The sequence below is a fragment of the Primulina tabacum genome, chromosome 12, assembly GCF_025594145.1.
Source record: "Primulina tabacum isolate GXHZ01 chromosome 12, ASM2559414v2, whole genome shotgun sequence".
NCBI classification, from domain to species: Eukaryota; Viridiplantae; Streptophyta; class Magnoliopsida; order Lamiales; family Gesneriaceae; genus Primulina; species Primulina tabacum.
This window is the reverse complement of record NC_134561.1, coordinates 29,764,362-29,784,726: the sequence shown is the minus strand read 5'-3', so window position 1 is coordinate 29,784,726 and position 20,365 is coordinate 29,764,362. Positions and strand designations below refer to the sequence as shown.

The 20,365-nt window shown below is 40.7% G+C and overlaps 1 protein-coding gene across 1 annotated transcript; it reads right to left on the bottom strand.

The window, feature by feature from the left end:
- Positions 1-15,864: 15,864 nt before the first annotated feature.
- On the bottom strand, positions 15,865-18,325 carry LOC142520322 (uncharacterized). Its single transcript, XM_075623324.1, has 6 exons — positions 18,030-18,325; positions 17,624-17,919; positions 16,797-17,289; positions 16,479-16,749; positions 16,302-16,391; positions 15,865-16,206 (listed from the first exon to the last, which is right to left on the bottom strand). The coding sequence occupies exons 1-6, from the start codon at positions 18,323-18,325 to the stop codon at positions 15,865-15,867; spliced, it is 1,788 nt and encodes a 595-aa protein (XP_075479439.1).
- Between the last annotated feature and the right edge of the window lie 2,040 nt (positions 18,326-20,365).

Genomic DNA, 20,365 nt, shown 5'->3' with positions numbered 1-20,365 from the left:
TGCCTCTTTGATCAGTGGGGCATGGATATTGTGGGTTCCTTCCAAATTGTCCGGGCTCAGAAGAAATTCTTACTACTGGCTGTAGATTATTTTTCTAAATGGGTGGAAGCTGAGCCCTTGGCCAAGATCACTGAGCAGGAAGTTTTGAAAGTTTTATGGAAGAACATAGTATGCCGGTTTGGAATACCCAGAGACTGATCTCAGATAATGGAAGACAGTTTCAGGGCAAAGAGATTACATCCTGGTGTCAGGAAATGAAAATCACTCAGTCTTTCACCTCTGTTGCCTATCCTCAAGCTAATGTCCAAACAGAAGTTGTGAATAGAATTATTGTACAATCACTGAAAACCAGGCTACAAGGCAAAGGAAAGGACTGGGTGGAAGAATTACCCAGTGTTCTCTGGGCGTACAGAACAACTCCTCGAGCACCAACTCAAGAAACTCCCTTCAACTTGGTATACGGTTCTGAAGCAGTCCTCCCAGTTGAAATAAGGAAAACCTCTTCCCGGGTAGATTCTTACCCGGATGATAATTATCATAGCCGTGCCATGGAACTGGTCTTGGTAGAAGAGAAGAGAGATCGAGCATCCGGATCCGAGAATTCCAAGTAGGGGATCTAGTCATGAAGAAAGTCAACCCTGCCGGGGATGTTGAGAAGCTGGAAGCTCGGTGGGAAGGACCTTATAAAATCATCCGGAGGATCAGCTCAGGATCTTTTTATCTAGAAGATTTCCAAGGACGCTCTCTCAAAAGGCCTTGATATATATTTAATTTAAAGAAGCATTATGCTTAACAAATGTAATTATTTGATGGAAGATATAATGAAAGATCTGTTTTCTCAGAAAAAGTGCTATGTATGTTTCTTGTATCTTAACCCGAGAGGGACAAAGCCCCAGTTACTTAAAAAGCCCAGGGCACTACACCCTGGCTCGGGGAACCACACCTCGACCATTCCCAAGTCCCGGGACAAGCTCTCCGGCCCAAGGCTCCGTACCTTGGTTCTTAAAAAGCCCAGGGCACTACACCCTGGCTCGGGGAACCCCACCTCGACCATTCAAAAGTCCCAGGGCATGCTTCCCGGCCCAAGGCTCCGTACCTTGGTTCTTAAAAAGTTCAGGGCACTACACCCTGGCTCAAGGAACCATACCTCGACCATTCACAAGTCTCGGGACATGCTCCCTGACCCAAGGCTCCGTACTTTGGTTCTTAAAAAGCCAAGGCACTACATCCTGGCTTAGGGAACCACACCTCGACCATTCACAAGTCCCGGGACATGCTCCCCGGCCCAAGGCTCCATACCTTGGTTCTTAAAAAGCCCATGGCACTACACCCTGTCTCGGGGAACCACACCTCGACCATTCCCAAGTCCCGTGACATACTCCCCGGCCGAAGGCTCCGTACCTTGGTTCTTAAAAAGCCCATGGCACTACACCCTTGCTCGGGGAACCACACCTCGACCATTCACAAGTCCCGGGACATGCTCCCCGGCCCAAGGCTCCGTACCTTGGTTTTTAAAAAGCGCAGGGCACTACACCCTGGCTCGGGGCACCACACCTCAATCTGTCTAAATCCCAATATATTCTCTCTTGCTCAATTTTCTCATTTTAGTTATACGCATTCAAGAGCTTTAAGCTCAGGTTTTAATTTTCTACATCTCGGTTGTTTCTTGAAGTATGGGGTTATTTATTTATTATATGGACCGGAATCCCGACAACTTACTTGAAGTTACCGGTTAATTCTTAACACTTAGAAAATTTTCTGAGTATTTCGCATACAAAAAATTGTATTACCCGGGTTTCTTGAAGACTTATCAGAATATTATTAAGAGCAGTTGAAGGAAATTAAAAATTTCATTAAAAAGCCCGAAGGCAGGAATTACAACAAAAAGGTAAATAAAAAAGTACAATCTTAATCTATATCTACGGGCTCGGACTCTGGCTGTTCTTCTGGAGCCTCCTTCTTCTCTTCTTCCCCATCCTTGGGAAGGGATGCTATAGCACGTCCAAAGTCTGGGAAATCTTTCCTATCCTCGGGTAAAAGCTCGGCCTCTTCAAACTGCTCTCGGCAGTTTTCAAAACCGGTCTAGAAGAGAGGATAGGCCCGGTCTTCAACGACCTTCTTGAATTTGGAAGATTGAAGGAAGGAGGCCTGCCACTTGTCTTTATTGTATTCAGCCAGAGCCAGGGCACTCTCGGCTTTCTCTGCCCAGGATTGCTGCACTTCTATCTACTCGGATAGAGAACGATTTCTTGACTCCGAAACAGATAAGGCACCTCTCAAATTTTCCTCCCGAATTGAGCCTTCAGTGAGGTCATCTCTGGCTTTATCCAGGGCAGAGAACAAGCTGGCCATTTCCTCCTCGTGAGTGGCTCGAGCCCGGGACAATTCCTCTTGAAGTTTTTCCTGAGTATCTTGGAATTTCCGGGCTCGGTTAGTGGAAATGGTGGCAGCTGCAGCAACCTCCTCAAAGGCCGAGATCAATAGTTGAGCGGCCTGTTCGAAAGCAAGCTAGTAAAAGATAAAAATAATAGAGCAAGTAAGAAAAGTAGAAAAGCTTACCGCCAAGAATTGTTCGATCCTTCGAAGATCTTGGCAGAAGGCCGGGAACCCTTCAAACGAGCCTCCTCGTCAGGAGTAAGTAGCTGTTTGAAGAACTTGAGCCCCGTTGCCGAGATTTCCTCCTCAAAAATATTGACCCGGGAAGGCTGCTCAGTAAGGAGAGGCTGTTGGTTGGATTGTTGACGGGGAAGGGTGGTTGATTGAGCTGCTTGATACGAACCCTGGCCCTCCTCCTGAACACCCTCGACTAGGATCAGCTCCGGGCTTGTGACGGCCTTTCGCTTCCTCTAGCTGAGAGGGACGTGGTCTTCAGAATCCTCCCGAGATTCATTTCGGGTCGCCTCCTCCTCCTGTTCAGTCTCGGCCCTAGTCAACTCAACTTGCAAGGCCGCCTCCTCGGCCTGTTTTTCTTCCCAGCCGCAGCCATCCGGGCTGTCAGCTTCTTCTCTTTATCCGCCTTTTCAGCAGTCCATTTCTTGGCGAAGGCCTCCTGCATTTTTGAGTTATCTGCACAAAAATAAAAAGAAAGGTCAGTACAATTGACAAGTATTAACAAGCTTTGAAAACAAGAAGAGGATATCAAGAATTACCGGGTTGAGCGCCCGAGTCAGCAACCTCATCAATCACCCGGTCCAGAGGGTCCTCAGCCCGGGCACTCAATCCATAGGCAATCAAGTTCTCATTTGAAATAAGAACGAAGGAGGAGAATTTTTTGCCCTCCACCAAATCTTGGCTTCGGGTATAAATTCCTCGAATTTGTAAGCCCTGGGAAGGGCAGGTTGTGAAGGTAGGGAAGGAAAAAACCCGGTCAGACAGGGAAGAGGACCCGGGAGTTGAATATAAAAGAATCGTCCTTTCCACCCCTTCTGGGAAGAAGGAATATCATCAAGGAACCGAGAGTTAAGGTGGGAAGTCAGGGAGAAGGCATTTTCTACGAGTCTGCAAGAGAAAAAATAGTGGAGGATGATGGGGTTGATGACAAGATTGTTCATCCTAAAAAGAACGTAGAGTGAAGCCATTATACGGAAGGAATTGGGGTGGATTTGGTTGACGGGCACGCCAAAAAACTTGGCGTCTGCAATATAGAAAGGAGGGATAGGAAACCGGAGACCATTTCTAACTTGGTCCCGAAAGAAAATAGTATACCCGAGAGGAGGATGGTCAGCCCGGTCAGAGGGGCCGGGTATGAGAATAGAGAAGGAAGAGGGGATGGAGCCCAGAACCCGGAGTTCCTCGTCTACCCCCGAGTGCAGAGTGCTGCTCATAGAGGAGAACCAGGGAACCCCCGGGGCCTCGGTGGATGGAGGGTCGGAAGCTCGGGCTTTGCCCTTACCCTTGTCTTTTTTCAGAACGCGAGAGGTGCTCGAGAAGGAAGGTTTGAAAGAGGAGGGTTTGGAAGAGGAGGGTTTGGTTTGAAGAGCTGTTGGTTTTTTGGAAGTTTGGGTAGGGAGGCGACGGCGAGGGGGAGATGGGGAGGAGTCGGAGCGCATCGTGGTGGAGTTGTCACTAGGCGAGCCTCGCGGATTCGCTCTAAAAGTGGAAGAAGTGGAGTTCGACATTTTTAAAGAAGATTGGAGGGAGAAAACTTACGAGTATGGGGAGGAAAGCGGTGGAAGATCGCTGGAGTAAGAGAGATTATGCGCCGGAAAGTTGAGAGGAAAATTTGCAAGGGCTTCGCCGATTGTTTTAATTTGCAAGTGATTTTTTGAAAATAGGTGAACTACTATATATAAGGGAAGGGAGTTAATCTCCACCGTTGATCTAAACTAATCGGATGGTCAAGATGAATCTTGGAAGCTGTGCGGGCAGATGAAAGGACATGTACGGTTATCGAGGTGTCAGAATTATCCACTCCTCGGAATACAAAACGATTTTTCGGCTGTATAAATGCTAAAGCATGTATCATAATGACACCCTTTTGACTGCTCGAGAATACTAAACGACAAAATATTCAAAGCCCGGGAGACATGAGGCCCCGGGATATTATCTTAAGCCCGGGTGGTATCAGACCCCGGTAACTCATCCCACCTATGGGATATTTGAAGCCCCCGATGCTCTTACACGCTATTAATTATTTTGCTGTGAAAGAATAAGTATGATTGATCGGGACAGCGAGTAAGACTCTAGCCCGACTATTTTAGGGATGGGTGGTGACACCCCCATAAGGATCCGGGTTATCATTAACCCGGCTTATTACTTGGATAGCCCAGATCAGAGCCAATATGCCAGGTACGTTTCTCAAGACCCGGGCATTTCTCCTCTTCCCGGGTGATCACCAGATAGCTTGGGCCCTTAGACCAGTACCCGGGTACCTTACCACCCGGGCCACCTCGAGAATTGCACCACACTCGAGTATGATTGATACAGTCCGTCTAATCTGTTAGAACCACTTGGGCTTTGAGTGTCCTAGAAGTCATCAGAAGCTATAGTATGGGCAACCGACTTGCCATACTTATTAGGTGGCACTGTAATCGAGGTACCTACCTCATTTTCTACTATAAATAGCAGGTATACTGATCTAGCAAAACTTGCACTGTGGAATCCTTAATAAAAATATGATTTTGTATGCTCAGAAATTAATCGCAAGTGCACGATGTCAAGTAATAGTATAATGTACGTGAGTACGAGTGTCGTTCCACTGAATACTGTATTTGACAATTATTATTTTCAGTTATTAAATCTTTAGCAAAGAAAATTGATTGATTGATTATTACTACTATGATCAAATAAACGAGCAAATAAGAATATTGAAGAATTAAATAATGAGATATAATATCTAAGATGGTTGATAAAAAATTCAATGAGAAATGAATTTGTTGGGAATTTCGGTTCGCCTACCTCTCGTTAATTAATTAATTCGTTCGATAGTGACTGTATGCTTCCGACTGGATTTCCTATTCAATTGAACACACTCTCTCGAGCTATGCCAAACTAATTCTACTCAATGAAATAATTAAACGTCTTTAATTATTTATCAAGAGTGAATTGCATGTCGATCTATGAAATCCTCTAGTTTTCATCCTACCGGACTATGACTATCGGCGCGTATCCAATTTCATATATCTATGTAACTTGTAGATTTACGGATTATACTACTCGTTCCTATCACAAGTTATTCTCTCGAACTCACTCGCAATATAAAAACATTGTTAAAGTTAGCTACGCTTTAACAACACGATAAAACAATAGTATAATCAAGAATAAATCAGAAATCGATATGTAAATTAATTATATCAAAGTTTGGGGTAGGATCCTCTTAAATCCCAACAAATAATAAAGGTTTAGCTACTCGAATTCATATTAAAAATAAACAAAACAAAGTTTAAAAGATGAAAACTAAATTAGAAATACTAGAATTGACGAAAAACACGAAGAACGATGCCCGGAAATCTTCGAATCTTCAATCCAAGCGCAAAAACCCTCTTCAAGCTTGTGGCGGCTGCTCCAATGAAGTCTGAATGATTCAAAAACGTCCAAAAATCCTTCCCATATCATCCACATCCCAAGACTAAGGTAAGGAATCGGCAAAGATATTTTTCCAAAAATAGGTGGCACTCGGACGGTAGAAAATTACCGCTCGAGCGCCACATCTTCTGTAATATTTCTTGAGGAATGTGGCACTCGCGCTCGGGCGGTAATATTTTACCGCCCGAGCGCCACATGTTCTGGACATTTTTTCTTCGGAGGATAAATCTCGCGCTCGGGCGGTAAAATATTACCGCCCGAGCGCCATATCTTCTGTAATTTGGCTTGTGAGTCACTTCTCGCGCCCGGGCGGTAAATTTCTACCGCTCGGGCGCCAGTCTTTCTGCCCATTTTTGCACCTTTTGCTCCGATTTCGGTTTTCCGGTCATTTTTCTTGCAAATTTGTCACCCACAAGTGAAATATGATCAAATGCATATATTTACTCTAAAACGAACAAAATGTAAATGAAATGTACGCATGCACAATGCAAACACATACAAACTAATGCAATAAAACATGTAAAAACCACACCTATCAACCCCCTCATACTAACCTTTTACTTGCCCTCAAGCAAAATAGGTTACAGACTACAACCAAAACATGAAACAAACACAATGTGAGACGTCTTCCCTTTTTATTGCTTCAAAAGTACTATGGATTTTTTTTTTTAAACACTCAATTTTCGGCCATGTATATTTACCACATGAAATATTTTACTCCTTAAAATAAAACACCAACCAACCAACATTTTAAAAATCAAGTGCACTAGTCATAAAAATGAAATCGTCAACTGTTTTACTACATCTAAAAGCAATAAATTTGAAAAGTATAGCACATACTAAACCTCTCAAAATCTCTCAAAAAGCATAATTAAATAGTCTTAAAATCTCTAACATAATTCATCATAATCGTAAATGCGGAAAAGTAGAAGCGCTGGTCCTCGGGTTGTGTGCGCCTTCAGTCCAGTCAAATCACCCGTCAAGCCCACCCTCAACCCCACCTGCATCCATCACACCTAGTGAGTCTAAAGACTCAACACACCATAATCTTGGTAACAAGTAATACGTAATACAGTCAACATATAACAGTGAAAAATACTTGTACTTAAAATATCGTTTTCATTAAGATGCATAAACTTCAAACATGACCATTTTCATAAATATTTTCATGATGCATAAACTTTAAATAGAAACATTTTCATAATGATGCATCAACTTAAGCATAAATATTTTCATGACATGCAAACATTAATTTCCTTTTTCCTCAACATGACATGACATAAAACCTTTAACATGATCATGAACATTTTCATTTTCCTTTGTTGAATTCAGATCGTTAATTGTGACTTTCCTCAACATGACATGAAAATCGATGGATCCCTCTACATGAAATCGCAGTACTGGGCGGCGGGGACATCAGCGACACTCTCACCGGTCAACTGAGCCTTGGCCTATCATGATCGAATAGAAATACGATCGTCGGGGCTCCCTCTGAGGCCTTTTCCCATAAATGGGCTCCCTCTGGGGCCTTTTTCCCTCACGATATTCCCATTCTTACCGTTACCACAAAACCGTTACCACATAACCGTTACCACATATTCGCAATGATGGAAACACGATCGTCGGGCTCCCACTGGGACCATAACCCTCACGATGTCGCCAACATTAACGAATTAGTCACAATCACTTCACTTCCTTCAACATTTACATTCTCATCACTTTATAAAAATCATGCATAACATAACATTTTGTTTTTGAAACCAAGCATGCAACATGTCTTTTAAATGTCTTCCTTAAATCATAAAATTCCTTAAACATTTAAAAATCATAATTTAATCATGAACATTTCATAAACATTTAAAAATAATCATAATATCATAAAAACAGCATTTAAGGCACTGCCATGACGTTTACTAATTTATAGGTGTAAAAAGACTGTTTTACCCCTGGGCTCGACATTTTACGTTTTCGACTTTTTTCTTGATTTCATGACTCTAACATGTCCCAAATAATTATTTAAGCTTACATGAATTTTTCCATAAATTTATTTAGCTTAAATATTAGACTTTTTCATTTATCTTTACTTAATTGTTTTAACGGTGTTTTAATCTCGAAAAAATCACAAACTTTAATATAAAATTCTAAAATTAAAAACTTAGACTTTTAATAATTATATAAGCTCAAACCTAATTTTTCATAATTTTATGAAGCCTAAAACTAAGCGTTTTAATTAACTCGTTAATTAGCGTTTCGTGCGGTGATTAAATCCTGAATAAATCCAAAACTCATTATTTTGATCCCAAATTTTAAACATAACCTTTTTATGATTTATTCTACCCTTTCAGGTCATGAGCCACCCCCGTGGACCCTTGGATTAATTTTCCCTTCTTTAATTTTCATTTTTGACCCTTCGACGAACACACCGAGCCATCTCTCAATTTACCTGAGCCACGCCCGAGCCACCTCGAGCCAAACCATAGCCAACCAACCTAGGGACCCTACTAACCAAGCCCCGCCCAAAGAACAAGCCCCTAAGTCGCTCAAACTCCCCTGGACAGAAGCACCAAATTCTGCATGTGTGTGGGGTGTGTTTCCTTTGGTGTTAGGACTCCTAACTAGTCTAGGACTCTCCCAATCGAGCCACCACCGAGCCCACACGACCCTCACAATCCCTGGACCATGCCCAGCCCAAGCTCAGACCAACTCAATCCCTACAACCCAGCAGCAAAGCCACTGAATTCAGACAGCAACCTGTGCCCCTTGAAAGTGTACTCCACGTTTTTCTGTGTTTGGCTCGAGCCACATCGAGCCACCCTGTCCCAACTCATGACCAGCTTCTCTAGGGACCCTCATGCACTCTTAGAACCCATAGGACTCGACCCTAGCCCCAAAACCGAGGTTCTACACCAGTAGCAATTTCTGGCAGAGAACCCACCTACCATGGCTTCTACGTCTCTGTTGCTAGGACTTAGCCAGCCACACCAGGACCTGAACCAACCTCTCTAGAACCCTTCTAGGACACTAAGGACCTAACCTAACCCAGCCCAAGCCCCCTGGCCGAGCCCCTCCTCCCTGCACCTTCTTCTGAAACCTGCGCACACCTTGATCATCAATCTCGGGTGGAGTCCTAGCTTGCTAGGACTCCTCCCCAACCCTTGGTCTCGAGTCCTAGCGTGGCTAGGACTCTTCCCCCGACCCAAGCCAAGCCCCTGCCGTGGCCCAAGCCAAGCCATGCATCACAGCCCCTCACAACCGAGCCCTACATATACCATGACAGAATTTTGGTTCCAGCTTGTGTGTGCTGTGGTTGTGCAGTGTTTTGGTGTGTTCTTAGGGCTCTAAACTCACGTGAATTCATGCTTGTTCAAGTTCTAATCATGGCAGCCCTCTAGCACATATAAAAACATGATTTTGGAATCAAATAACACAAGTTTAACACCTATATACACATAGTTACGAAAATAAATTTGTGTGTCCAGTTTTCTTTCAAATCATGATCAAATAAATATTATGGTGTGATAGATGTTTGAAAGAAAGAAATATGGCGTGCCTTTGCGTATTAAACGCACGAAAAACTTGTTGGCGATTGCGGAGAACGGTGGCACAAAGACGATGGGTTGAACCCCTAAAGCTTTCAAATTTTTTTTCTTTCAAATTGCTGTGTGCGTGTGTCTTGTGTCTTGGGAGGAAATAAGAGTTTGAAGTGTGTAGGTGATTGAGGCGTGCATATGCAGGGTTTAGGGTGGGGTTTTGCACTTTTAAATACTAAATAAAACACTAATCAAGGTTTAGGCCCATTAGATAAATAAATTAAGCCCAAACAGCCCATTAGTGCTCAATTAAAATATTAAAATTAATTTTTGCTTAAATAAGTTTGTGAATTTATTAGCCGGGTTGCCATTGCATTCGTATTTTTGTTGAAAATCCACCGCCGATAAAAATTACGTCATGGCGTATAAAATCACCTCAAAACCCCTTATTTTCAAAAATAATAAACAGCATCACCCATATTTTAAATAATTAAAAACAATTATTTAATAAAAACATTTTCTATTTTTCAGCCATCGGTCTCCGTTCCTCGATTGCAACTTGAATAACCTTTAAAAATACATATTAATGCAACAATGTAGAAAATATATTTTTAACATACCATTATGCACAACATAATTAATTCATGCAACTAAAACATTTCTTAATAATTGCAAAATAAATTCTTAATTTCCTAAAAAATTATCTTAATTGATCCTTAATTTCGAAAATCCTACGATTAACCCATAAGTTCTCGGTATTCTTAACTCACTTCTACGGGTTTCCCATAACATAAATTTCGAAATTTTAAACTTATTTACCCAAAAAATCATTTCCTATAACCAATCTTACCTTTCATCAAAACTTAAAATCCCAATTTATACATTTTTATTTTCCCAAAGTCGTTGCGATCCACGAATAATTATTACTTATGAGTAATTCCCAAAAATTAATTCAACTAGTAACCATGAATCATAAATATTTTCTTAGAAAATCTACGTAACCCAAAAAGCATTCATAATATTCATAATTAACTTATAGCCCAAAAAGTAAAACGTCAATACTAAAACCCAAAAATCAACATAATCCAATTCCACCACAAACCAACATGCGTTAAAATAAAATAATTTTTCATTTCATATTGTATCACGTATAAAAATTCTAAAGCATATAAATCATATATCTTCATAAAGCTATTAAACATGTGACGTAAACATGTGATTCATAAATTATGCAGGTAATATCATAAAATCATATAAAGCATGTAAACTTACAAGTTTGAGGCTTGACGACTGATCTTCCCGGCGCTGATGGTGGCACAACCCTTTACAGGATCTTTACTCTGATACCAACTGAGACGTCTGCCCTTTTTATTGCTTCAAAAGTACTAGGAATTTTTTTTTTTAAACACGATTTTCGCCCATGTATATTTACCACATGAAAATATTTTTATAAAATATTTTACTCCTTAAAATAAAATACCAACCAACCAACATTTTAAAAATCAAGTGCACTAGTCATAAAAATGAAATCGTCAACTGTTTTACCACACCTAAAAACAATAAATTTGAAAAGTATAGCACATACTAAACCTCTCAAAATCTCTCAAAAAACATAATTAAATAGTCTTAAAATCTCTAACATAATTCATCATAATCGTAAATGCGGAAAAGTAAAAGCGCTGGTCCTCGGGTTGTGTGCGCCTTCAGTCCAGTCAAATCACCCGTCAAGCCCACCCTCAACCCCACCTGCATCCATCACACCTAGTGAGTCTAAAGACTCAACACACCATAATCTTGGTAACAAGTAATACGTAATACAGTCAACATATAACATTGAAAAATACTTGTACTTAAAATATCGTTTTCATGAAGATGCATAAACTTCAAACATGACCATTTTCATAAATATTTTCATGATGCATAAACTTTAAATAGAAACATTTTCATAATGATGCATCAACTTAAGCATAAACATTTTCATGTAATGCAAACATGAATTTCCTTTTTACTCAACATGACATGACATAAAACCTTTAACATGATCATGAACATTTTCCTTTTCCTTTGTTGAATTCAGATCGTTAATTGTGACTTTCCTCAACATGACATGAAAATCGATGGATCCATCTACATGAAACCGCAGTACTGGGCGGCGGGGACATCAGCGACACTCTCACCGGTCAACTGAGCCTTGGCCTATCATGATCGAATAGAAATACGATCGTCGGGGCTCCCTCGGGGGCCTTTTCCTATAAATGGGCTCGCTCTGAGGCCTTTTCCCCTCACGATATTCCCATTCTTACCGTTACAAGAAAACCGTTACCACATAACCGTTACCACATATTCGCAATGATGGAAACACGATCGTCGGCCTCCCACTGGGACCATAACCCTCACGATGTCGCCAACATTAACGAATTAGTCACAATCACTTCACTTCCTTCAACATTTACATTCTCATCACTTTATAAAAATCATGCATAACATAACATTTTGTTTTTGAAACCAAGCATGCAACATGTCTTTTAAATGTCTTCCTTAAATCATAAAATCCCTTAAACATTTAAAAATCATAATTTAATCATGAATATTTCATAAAAATTTAAAAATAATTATAATATCATAAAAACAGCATTTAAGGCACTGCCATGACGTTTACTAATTTATAGGTGTAAAAAGACTGTTTTACCCCTGGGCTCGACATTTTACGTTTTCGACTTTTTCTTGATTTCACGACTCAAACATGTCCCAAATAATTATTTAAGCTTACATGAATTTTTTCATAATTTTATTTAACTTAAATATTAGACTTTTTTATTTATCTTTACTTAATTGTTTTAACGGTGTTTTAATCTCGAAAAAATCTCAAACTTTAATATAAAATTCACAAATTAAAAACTTAGACTTTTAATAATTATTTAAGCTCAAACCTAATTTTTCATAATTTTATAAAGCCTAAAACTAAGCGTTTTAATTAACTCGTTAATTTGCGTTTCGTGCGGTGATTAAATCCTGAATAAATCCAAAACTCATTATTTTGATCCCAAATTTTAAACATAACCTTTTTATAATTTATTCTACCCTTCCAGGTCATGAGCCACAACCCTTGGATCAATTTTCCCTTCTTTAATTTTCATTTTTGACCCTTCGACGAACACACCGAGCCATCTCTCAATTTACCTGAGCCACGCCCGAGCCACCTCGAGCCAAACCCTAGCCAACCAACCTAGGGACCCTACTAACCAAGCCCCGCCCAAAGAACAAGCCCCTAAGTCGCTCAAACTCCCCTGGACAGAAGCACCAAATTCTGCATGTGTGTGGGGTGTGTTTCCTTTGGTGTTAGGACTCCTAACTAGTCTAGGACTCTCCCAATCGAGCCACCACCGAGCCCACACGACCCTCACCATCCCTGGACCATGCCCAGCCCAAGCTAAGACCAACTCAATCCCTACAACCCAGCAGCAAAGCCACTGAATTCAGACAGCAACCTGTGCCCCTTGAAAGTGTACTCCACGTTTTTCTGTGTTTGGCTCGAGCCACATCGAGCCACCCTGTCCCAACTCATGACCAACCTCTCTAGGGACCCTCACTCACCCTTAGAACCCATAGGACTCGACCCTAGCCCCAAAACCGAGGCTCTACAACAGTAGCAATTTCTGGCCGAGAACCCACCTACCATGGCCTCTACGTTTCTGTTGCTAGGACTTAGCCAGCCACACCAGGACCTGAACCAACCTCTCTAGCACCCTTCTAGGACCCTAAGGACCTAACATAACCCAGCCCAAGCCCCCTGGCCGAGCCCCTCCTCCCTGCACCTTCTTTTGAAACCTGCGCACACCCTTGATCATCAATCTCGGGTGGAGTCCTAGCTTGCTAGGACTCCTCCCCAACCCTTGGTCTCGAGTCCTAGCGTGGCTAGGACTCTTCCCCCGACCCAAGCCAAGCCCCTGCCGTGGCCCAAGCCAAGTCATGCATCATAGCCCCTCACAACCGAGCCCTACATATACCATGACAGAATTTTGGTTCCAGCTTGTGTGTGCTGTGGTTGTGCAGTGTTTTGGTGTGTTATTAGGGCTCTAAACTCACGTGAATTCATGCTTGTTCAAGTCCTAATCATGGCAGCCCTCTAGCACATATAAAAACATGATTTTGGAATCAAATAACACAAGTTTAACACCTATATACACATAGTTACGAAAATAAATTTGTGTGTCAAGTTTTCTTTCAAATCATGATCAAATAAATATTATGGTGTGATAGATGTTTGAAAGAAAGAAATATGGCGTGCCTTTGCGTATTAAACGCACGAAAAACTTGTTGGCGATTGCGGAGAACGGTGGCACAAAGACGATGGCTTGAACCCCTAAAGCTTTCAAATTTTTTTTTCTTTCAAATTGCTGTGTGCGTGTGTCTTGTGTCTTGGGAGGAAATAAGAGTATGAAGTGTGTAGGTGATTGAGGCGTGCATATGCAAGGGTTTAGGGTGGGGTTTTGCACTTTTAAATACTAAATAAAACACTAATCAAGGTTTAGGCCCATTAGAAAAATAAATTAGGCCCAAATAGCCCATTAGTGCTCAATTAAAATATTAAAATTAATTTTTGCTTAAATAAGTTTGTGAATTTATTAGTCGGGTTGCCATTGCATTCGTATTTTTGTTGAAAATCCACCACCTATAAAAATTACGTCCCGGCGTATAAAATCACCTCAAAACCCCTTATTTTCAAAAATAATAAACAGCATCACCCATATTTTAAATAATTAAAAATAATTATTTAATAAAAACATTTTCTATTTTTCAGCCCTCGGTCTCCGTTTCTCGATCGCAACTTGAATAACCTTTAAAAATACATTTTAATGCAACAATGTAGAAAATATATTTTTAACATACCATTATGCACAATATAATTAATTCATGCAACTAAAACATTTAATTAAAAATACAGGAGAATATAATAATTTATATGCATGTGTTTCGCGTTGACCTTTAAATTTTCGGGGCGTTAGACAATGTGAACGTATTAAAATAACTATATTGATGGCGAAGTAGCAAACTGACATCTCCTGCCTCAGCGGGTTTGTAAACCACATCCACTTAGTCAAGACACAACATCCATTAATACCCCTTTCAAAACATCACAAAACATTTGTATTTTTCTACAAGGTGTGGTCGTGTGTGCTGTGGATTTTTCTAACTTGTGTTTCAGACAGTATTATTCGCAAATCATGTGGTTCGTCGAATCAACAAGTCAACGCAAGTTTCTCTTTCTTGAGTTCTGTTTCCATTTGGGACCAACCAGTAAACACGTAAAGTGGTAGAGTTTCATAGTTGAAAACACAATGTAGGGAGTCAATAGCCGTAAGTGCTTAAGTGGTTCAGAAAGATTGGGGGTACGTAGATCATTTTCACTATGCACTTGTCAGAAATTTTCTCTGACATTCCTCAACGCCTTACATCTCCATCTTGTTAGCCTTGGGATAGAATTTCATCCCTTTTTGGCTCCCCCACACCTTACATCCCCTTTTTTCTCTTTTTTTTTTTTGCCGCATTGTTTTCTCATGCGTACTCCCTATGCTTGGGATATAGGTTATGTTTATTTATCTGGCCTAGGGATGAACTTTTCGGTCCTATGCACGATTGGGATGAAGGATTTTCTACTTGAGTTCATGCTACTGGTTGGTTACTCATTTCAACATGTAATCATTTAAGTTCTACTCGCATTTTATGTTTCTCCAGTTCCCCTCACAGATTATTTTGAATTTAACTGTCATTGACACCACTATCAAAATCCAATATATGTGCATATATAAAAAATTTCAATTCACCGGGGGATTCATAACGAGTGATAAGACTAAGCAGCATGAAGTTCATTTAGCCCAAAATCATCATTGGCTACCAATTTACTTGTTTCACCATCAACTGACTCACATGCGAGACACATACTAACCGACCCCTCATACTAAGTGTGTGAAATGTCCCCATTGCACCAAAGACGAAAACACATAAATGCAAACATTAATGCAGACACAGAAACAAATGCAAAATAAATGCCCAAATGAAACAACAATTAGAAATAAAACATAAACAGTAGAAAATGGAAATGCAAAGAAGGGGAAACAGTGAACTCCCCTGATCAAGGTTCCTCCTCGTCGTGCTCCGGTGGTGACACTCCGGCTGCATCCCCCTGCTAAAGATAGTCAAACTGAAACTGTAAAACTCAACAAAAGTACAAGAAAGAAACTTAAAACGAGTAGAGAGGGAAAGAAATTAGTTCTCAATTTATAGTCGAGAGCTAGACTGCAGGTTCCCCTCAATTCTGATTGTTTTGGAATCGAGTGACTCCAATTTGTCGTTCCCCTGTGCCACCTAAATATTTCTTCAGTCGTTGAGCATTGACTGTGAATGACTCATTTTTTTCATCTCTCACAGTTATGTCTCCCAGTGGAAACACCTTGGTGATCATGTAAGGGCCCGTCCACCTTGACTTGAGCTTGCCAGGAAACAGGCGCAGCTTGGAGTTGTATAGCAGCACCGTTTCACCTTCTTTGAATTCTCTCGACGTGATGCGCTTGTCAGGTGCTCGCTTTGTACGCTCTAAGTACACGTACTTCAGGTGTGGAGGCCGTGGTTTTAGCTCACGTGTTGGCGGTTCCTAAATGTTTGACTTCTGAGGGGTCAAATCTCTTCGATCCCCCATGTCTTCCAATTTCATCCTTTCTGTATTCTTCCATTGATGGTTGGCATTACAGTACGCCACTCTTGCAAATTTTCTTCATCAAGTTCATCCTCCTTCAATTCAGTGGTGAGCGTAGCTTCCAATGGGTCCTTCATAGCATCCTGCACAAATTGACACACAAGTGAATCCGATGAATCAACTATAAAACAATCATTAGTGTGCAGTGTGTGCTTAAGAGCATTAAAAACATTAAAAGTGATTTCTTCCTTTCCCACTCTCAATCTCAACTTCCCTTCTTGCACTTCAATCACGGCCTTGCCGGTTTCAAAGAACGGTCTTCCTAAAATCAAAGGCACCTCCCTATCCTCTTCCATGTCAAGCACCACAAAATCTGTAGGAAATGTAAACTTTCCCACTTTCACCAACACATCTTCTTTGACTCCTCGTGGATGTTTTACGGAACCGTCAGCTAGTTGTAAGGACATCTGTGTTTGTTTAGGCTCGCCCAATCCAAGTTTCCTGAATACAGATAAAGGCATAAGATTATACTTGCTCCAAGATCACACAAGGCTTTATGAAAAACAATATCACCAATCACGCAAGGAATAAAAAAAACTCCCTGGTCTTTTAGTTTCGGTGGTATCTTGTTTTGTACCAATGCAGAGCAGTTCTCAGTCAAGTTTATCGTCATGTGATCTTCCAACTTCCTCTCGTTAGCTATATTGTCTTTCAGAAATTTAGCATAGCTCTGCATTTGCATCAGAGCATCAGCAAAAGAAATATTAATGTGAAATTTTTTGAATATCTCTAAGAACTTACCAAATTGCGCATCCAATCTCGCCTTTTTTAATGCTGCAGAGAAAGGTGGGGGAATTGCAATTGTAGATTGTGCAGTGGGTGCGGGTGTAGATTTAGAAGATTTACCTGTAGATGTGTCAACCGCTCCCTCTCGTTGATCTTCTTTTTCTTTCTCTTCTTGTTCAAGCCATTTTCCGCTCCTCAATGCTATGGCTTTCACTTGCTCTTTCGGCCGTGTTGCTTGGTAAGGTGCCCGGTTATCTGCTCGTGATCAATTTAGCCAACTGACCTATCTGATTCTCCAAGCCCTTTATTGATGCATCTTGGTTTTGTAGTCTAGTCTCGGTGGCTGAAATGAACTTAGACATCATTTGCTCCAAACTTGATTTCTCATCTCGAGGCTCATGTCTATACATCGGTTGCTTACTATACTGCTGTCCTCCTTGTGGTCGAGCCTGACTGCCTTGACCACCCCATGAGAAGTTGGGGTGTTGTCTCCATCCAGGATTATATGTATTTGAATAAGGATCATTCCTCGGACGATTTTGAATCCCCACTTGATTCACTGGTGCCTCCTCATTCACATAGAAATGACCACTGTCTTGACATTCCTTAACATAGTGTTCTCCTCCGTATTTTTTACAAAATATCTCTTGCAGGCGCATCGCTGTCCCGTTTACGTTCATGCTGTCTATTTTCCTGTTAAGTGCTTCTAATTGTGCAGTGACAGCTGAAAAATCAGTTACCTGGTGTACTCCTGCATTCCTTCGCTGAGTGTTACTCTCAGATTGAGGGTTATAGCTGCTAGCAGCCATCTCCTCTAGTAACTCATAACCCTCTTCGGCCGTTTTCCTCAACAGATTTCCGTAGGCCGCAGCATCTATCATGGTTCTGTTAGATGAAATTAATCATAGTAGAAAGTTTGGAGAGGCAACTCATGATGTGGACATCTTCGCAATAAGTCTTTGTAGCGCTCCCAAGCCTCGTAGAGTGACTCCTACTCAAATTGAGAGAAGGTGGTTATGTCCGCTTGCAGCTTCATGGTTTTCGATGGAGGAAAGTATTTCAAGAGGAATGCCTTAGCCATGTCTTCCCAAGTTGTGATTGATCCTACAGGCAAACAATTTAACCAAGATTTAGCTTTATCACGCAAAGAGAACGGAAATAAACGTAGTCTAACAGCATCATCTGAAACTCCATTAAATTTAAAAGTATCGCAAATTTCTAAGAAGTCGGCGATGTGAGTGTTCGGATCATCCAGCGCATTCCCACCGAATTGGACAGTGTTCTGGATCATTTGAATTATGGCTGGCTTGATCTCAAACTGGTTTGCCCTGACAGTTGGTCGCACTATGCTTGGACGTGCTCCATCAAGTGACGGTTGCGCATACTCAAGCATGGGTATGCGCCTTGGCTCTTCGACCCTTAGATCTTCGTGATGCTACTCATCACGTTCGTTCCTGTTCATTATGTCTTTAAGCCTCTGCTGTTGTCGTCTCCTGCGTAGGGTTCTTTCAATCTTGGGATTGAATATCTCTAGTTCAGACTCTAGAGACCTTGGCATGCACAAGAGAGATACCTGCGAAGAAATCGAAGGTGTCGAACAAAGTAAAATAGAGAATGCTAACGTAAATAATTGAAAATAAAATTGTAGATTAACAGTCCCCGGCAACGGCGCCAAAAACTTGATCGAGCAAAACTTGCACTGTGGAATCCTTAATAAAAATATGATTTTGTATGCTCAAAAATTAATCGCAAGTGCCCGATGTCAAGTAATAGTATAATGTATGTGAGTACTAGTATCGTTCCACTGAATACTGTATTTGACAATTATTATTTTCAGTTATTAAATCTTTAGCAACAAAAATTGATTGATTGATAATTACTACTATGATCAAATAAACGTGCAAATAAGAATATTCAAGAATTAAATAATGAGATATAATATCTAAAATGGTTGATAAAAAATTCAATGAGAAATGGACTTGTTTGGAATTTCGTTTCATCTACTCCTCGTTAATTAATTAATTCGTTCGAGAGTGAATGTATGCTTCCGACAAGATTTCCTATTCAATTGAACACACTCTCTCGAGCTATGCCAAACTAATTCTACTCAATGAAGTAATTAAACGTCTTTAATTATTTATCAAGAGCAAATTGCATGTCGATCTATGAAATCCCCTAGTTTTCGCCCTACCGAACTATGACTATCGGCGCGTATCTAATTTCATATATCTATCTAAATTGTATATCCACGGATTATACTACTCGTTACTATCACAAGTTATTCTCTCGAACTCACTCGCAATATAAAAACATTGTTAAAGTTAGCTACGCTTTAACAACACAATAAAACAATAGTATAATCAAGAAGAAATCAGAAATCGATATGTAAATTAATTATATCAAAGTTTGGGGTAGGATCCCCTTAAATACCAACAAATAATAAAGGTTTAGCTACTCGAATTCATATTAAAAATAAACAAAACAAAGTTTAAAAGATGAAAACTAAATTAGAAATACTAGAATTGACGAAAAACACGAAGAACGATGCCCGGAAAATTTCGAATCTTCAATCCAAGCGCAAAAACCCTCTTCAAGCTTGTGGCGGCTGCTCCAATGAAGTCTGAATGATTCAAAAACGTCCAAAAATCCTTCCCATATCATCCACATCCCAAGACTAAGGTAAGGAATCGGCAAATGTATTTTTCCAAAAATAGGTGGCGCTCGGGAGGTAGAAAATTACCGCTCGAGCGTCACATCTTCTGTAATATTTCTTGAGGAATGCGGCATTCACGCTCGGGCGGTAGAATATTACCGCTCGAGCGCCACATGTTCTGGAAATTTTTTCTTCGGAGGATAAATCTCGCGCTCGGGCGGTAGAATATTACCGCCCGAGCGCCATATCTTCTGTAATTTGGCTTGTGAGTCACTTCTCGCCCGGGCGATAAATTTCTACCGCTCCGGCGCCAGTCTTTCTGCCCATTTTTGCACCTTTTGCTCCGGTTTCGATTTTTCGGTCATTTTTCCTGAAAATTTGTTACCCACAAGTGAAACATGATCAAATGCATATGTTTACTCTAAAACAAACAAAATGTAAATGAAATGTACGCATGCACAATGCAAACACACACAAACTAATGCAATAAAACATGTGAAAACCAGACCTATCATATACTTCTCATTTAATGACTCTGAATTCAAAAAACTCTCAAGCATTTACATATATTCTCTCATATATTTGATTGTGTTCATCCTCAACCCGCTAACTTAAGTATCGGAGTGCTACGCCGGACACTCCTCCGGCACCCATTCACGAGTTCTTTTCTTGTTTGCA

What these genes read in the sequence shown, in the direction of transcription:
- LOC142520322 (XM_075623324.1), bottom strand. Translation starts at nt 18,325, where the DNA reads ATGATCCAGAACACTGTCCAATTCGGTGGGAATGCGCTGGATGATCCG. An exon ending in AGGAAGAAATCACTTTTAAT is followed by an intron (nt 16,392 to 16,478) that starts GTTTTTAATGCT and finishes CAATTTGTGCAG; the next exon opens with GATGCTATGAAGGACCCATT. An exon ending in ATTTGCAAGAGTGGCGTACT is followed by an intron (nt 16,207 to 16,301) that starts GTAATGCCAACC and finishes TCAAACATTTAG; the next exon opens with GAACCGCCAACACGTGAGCT.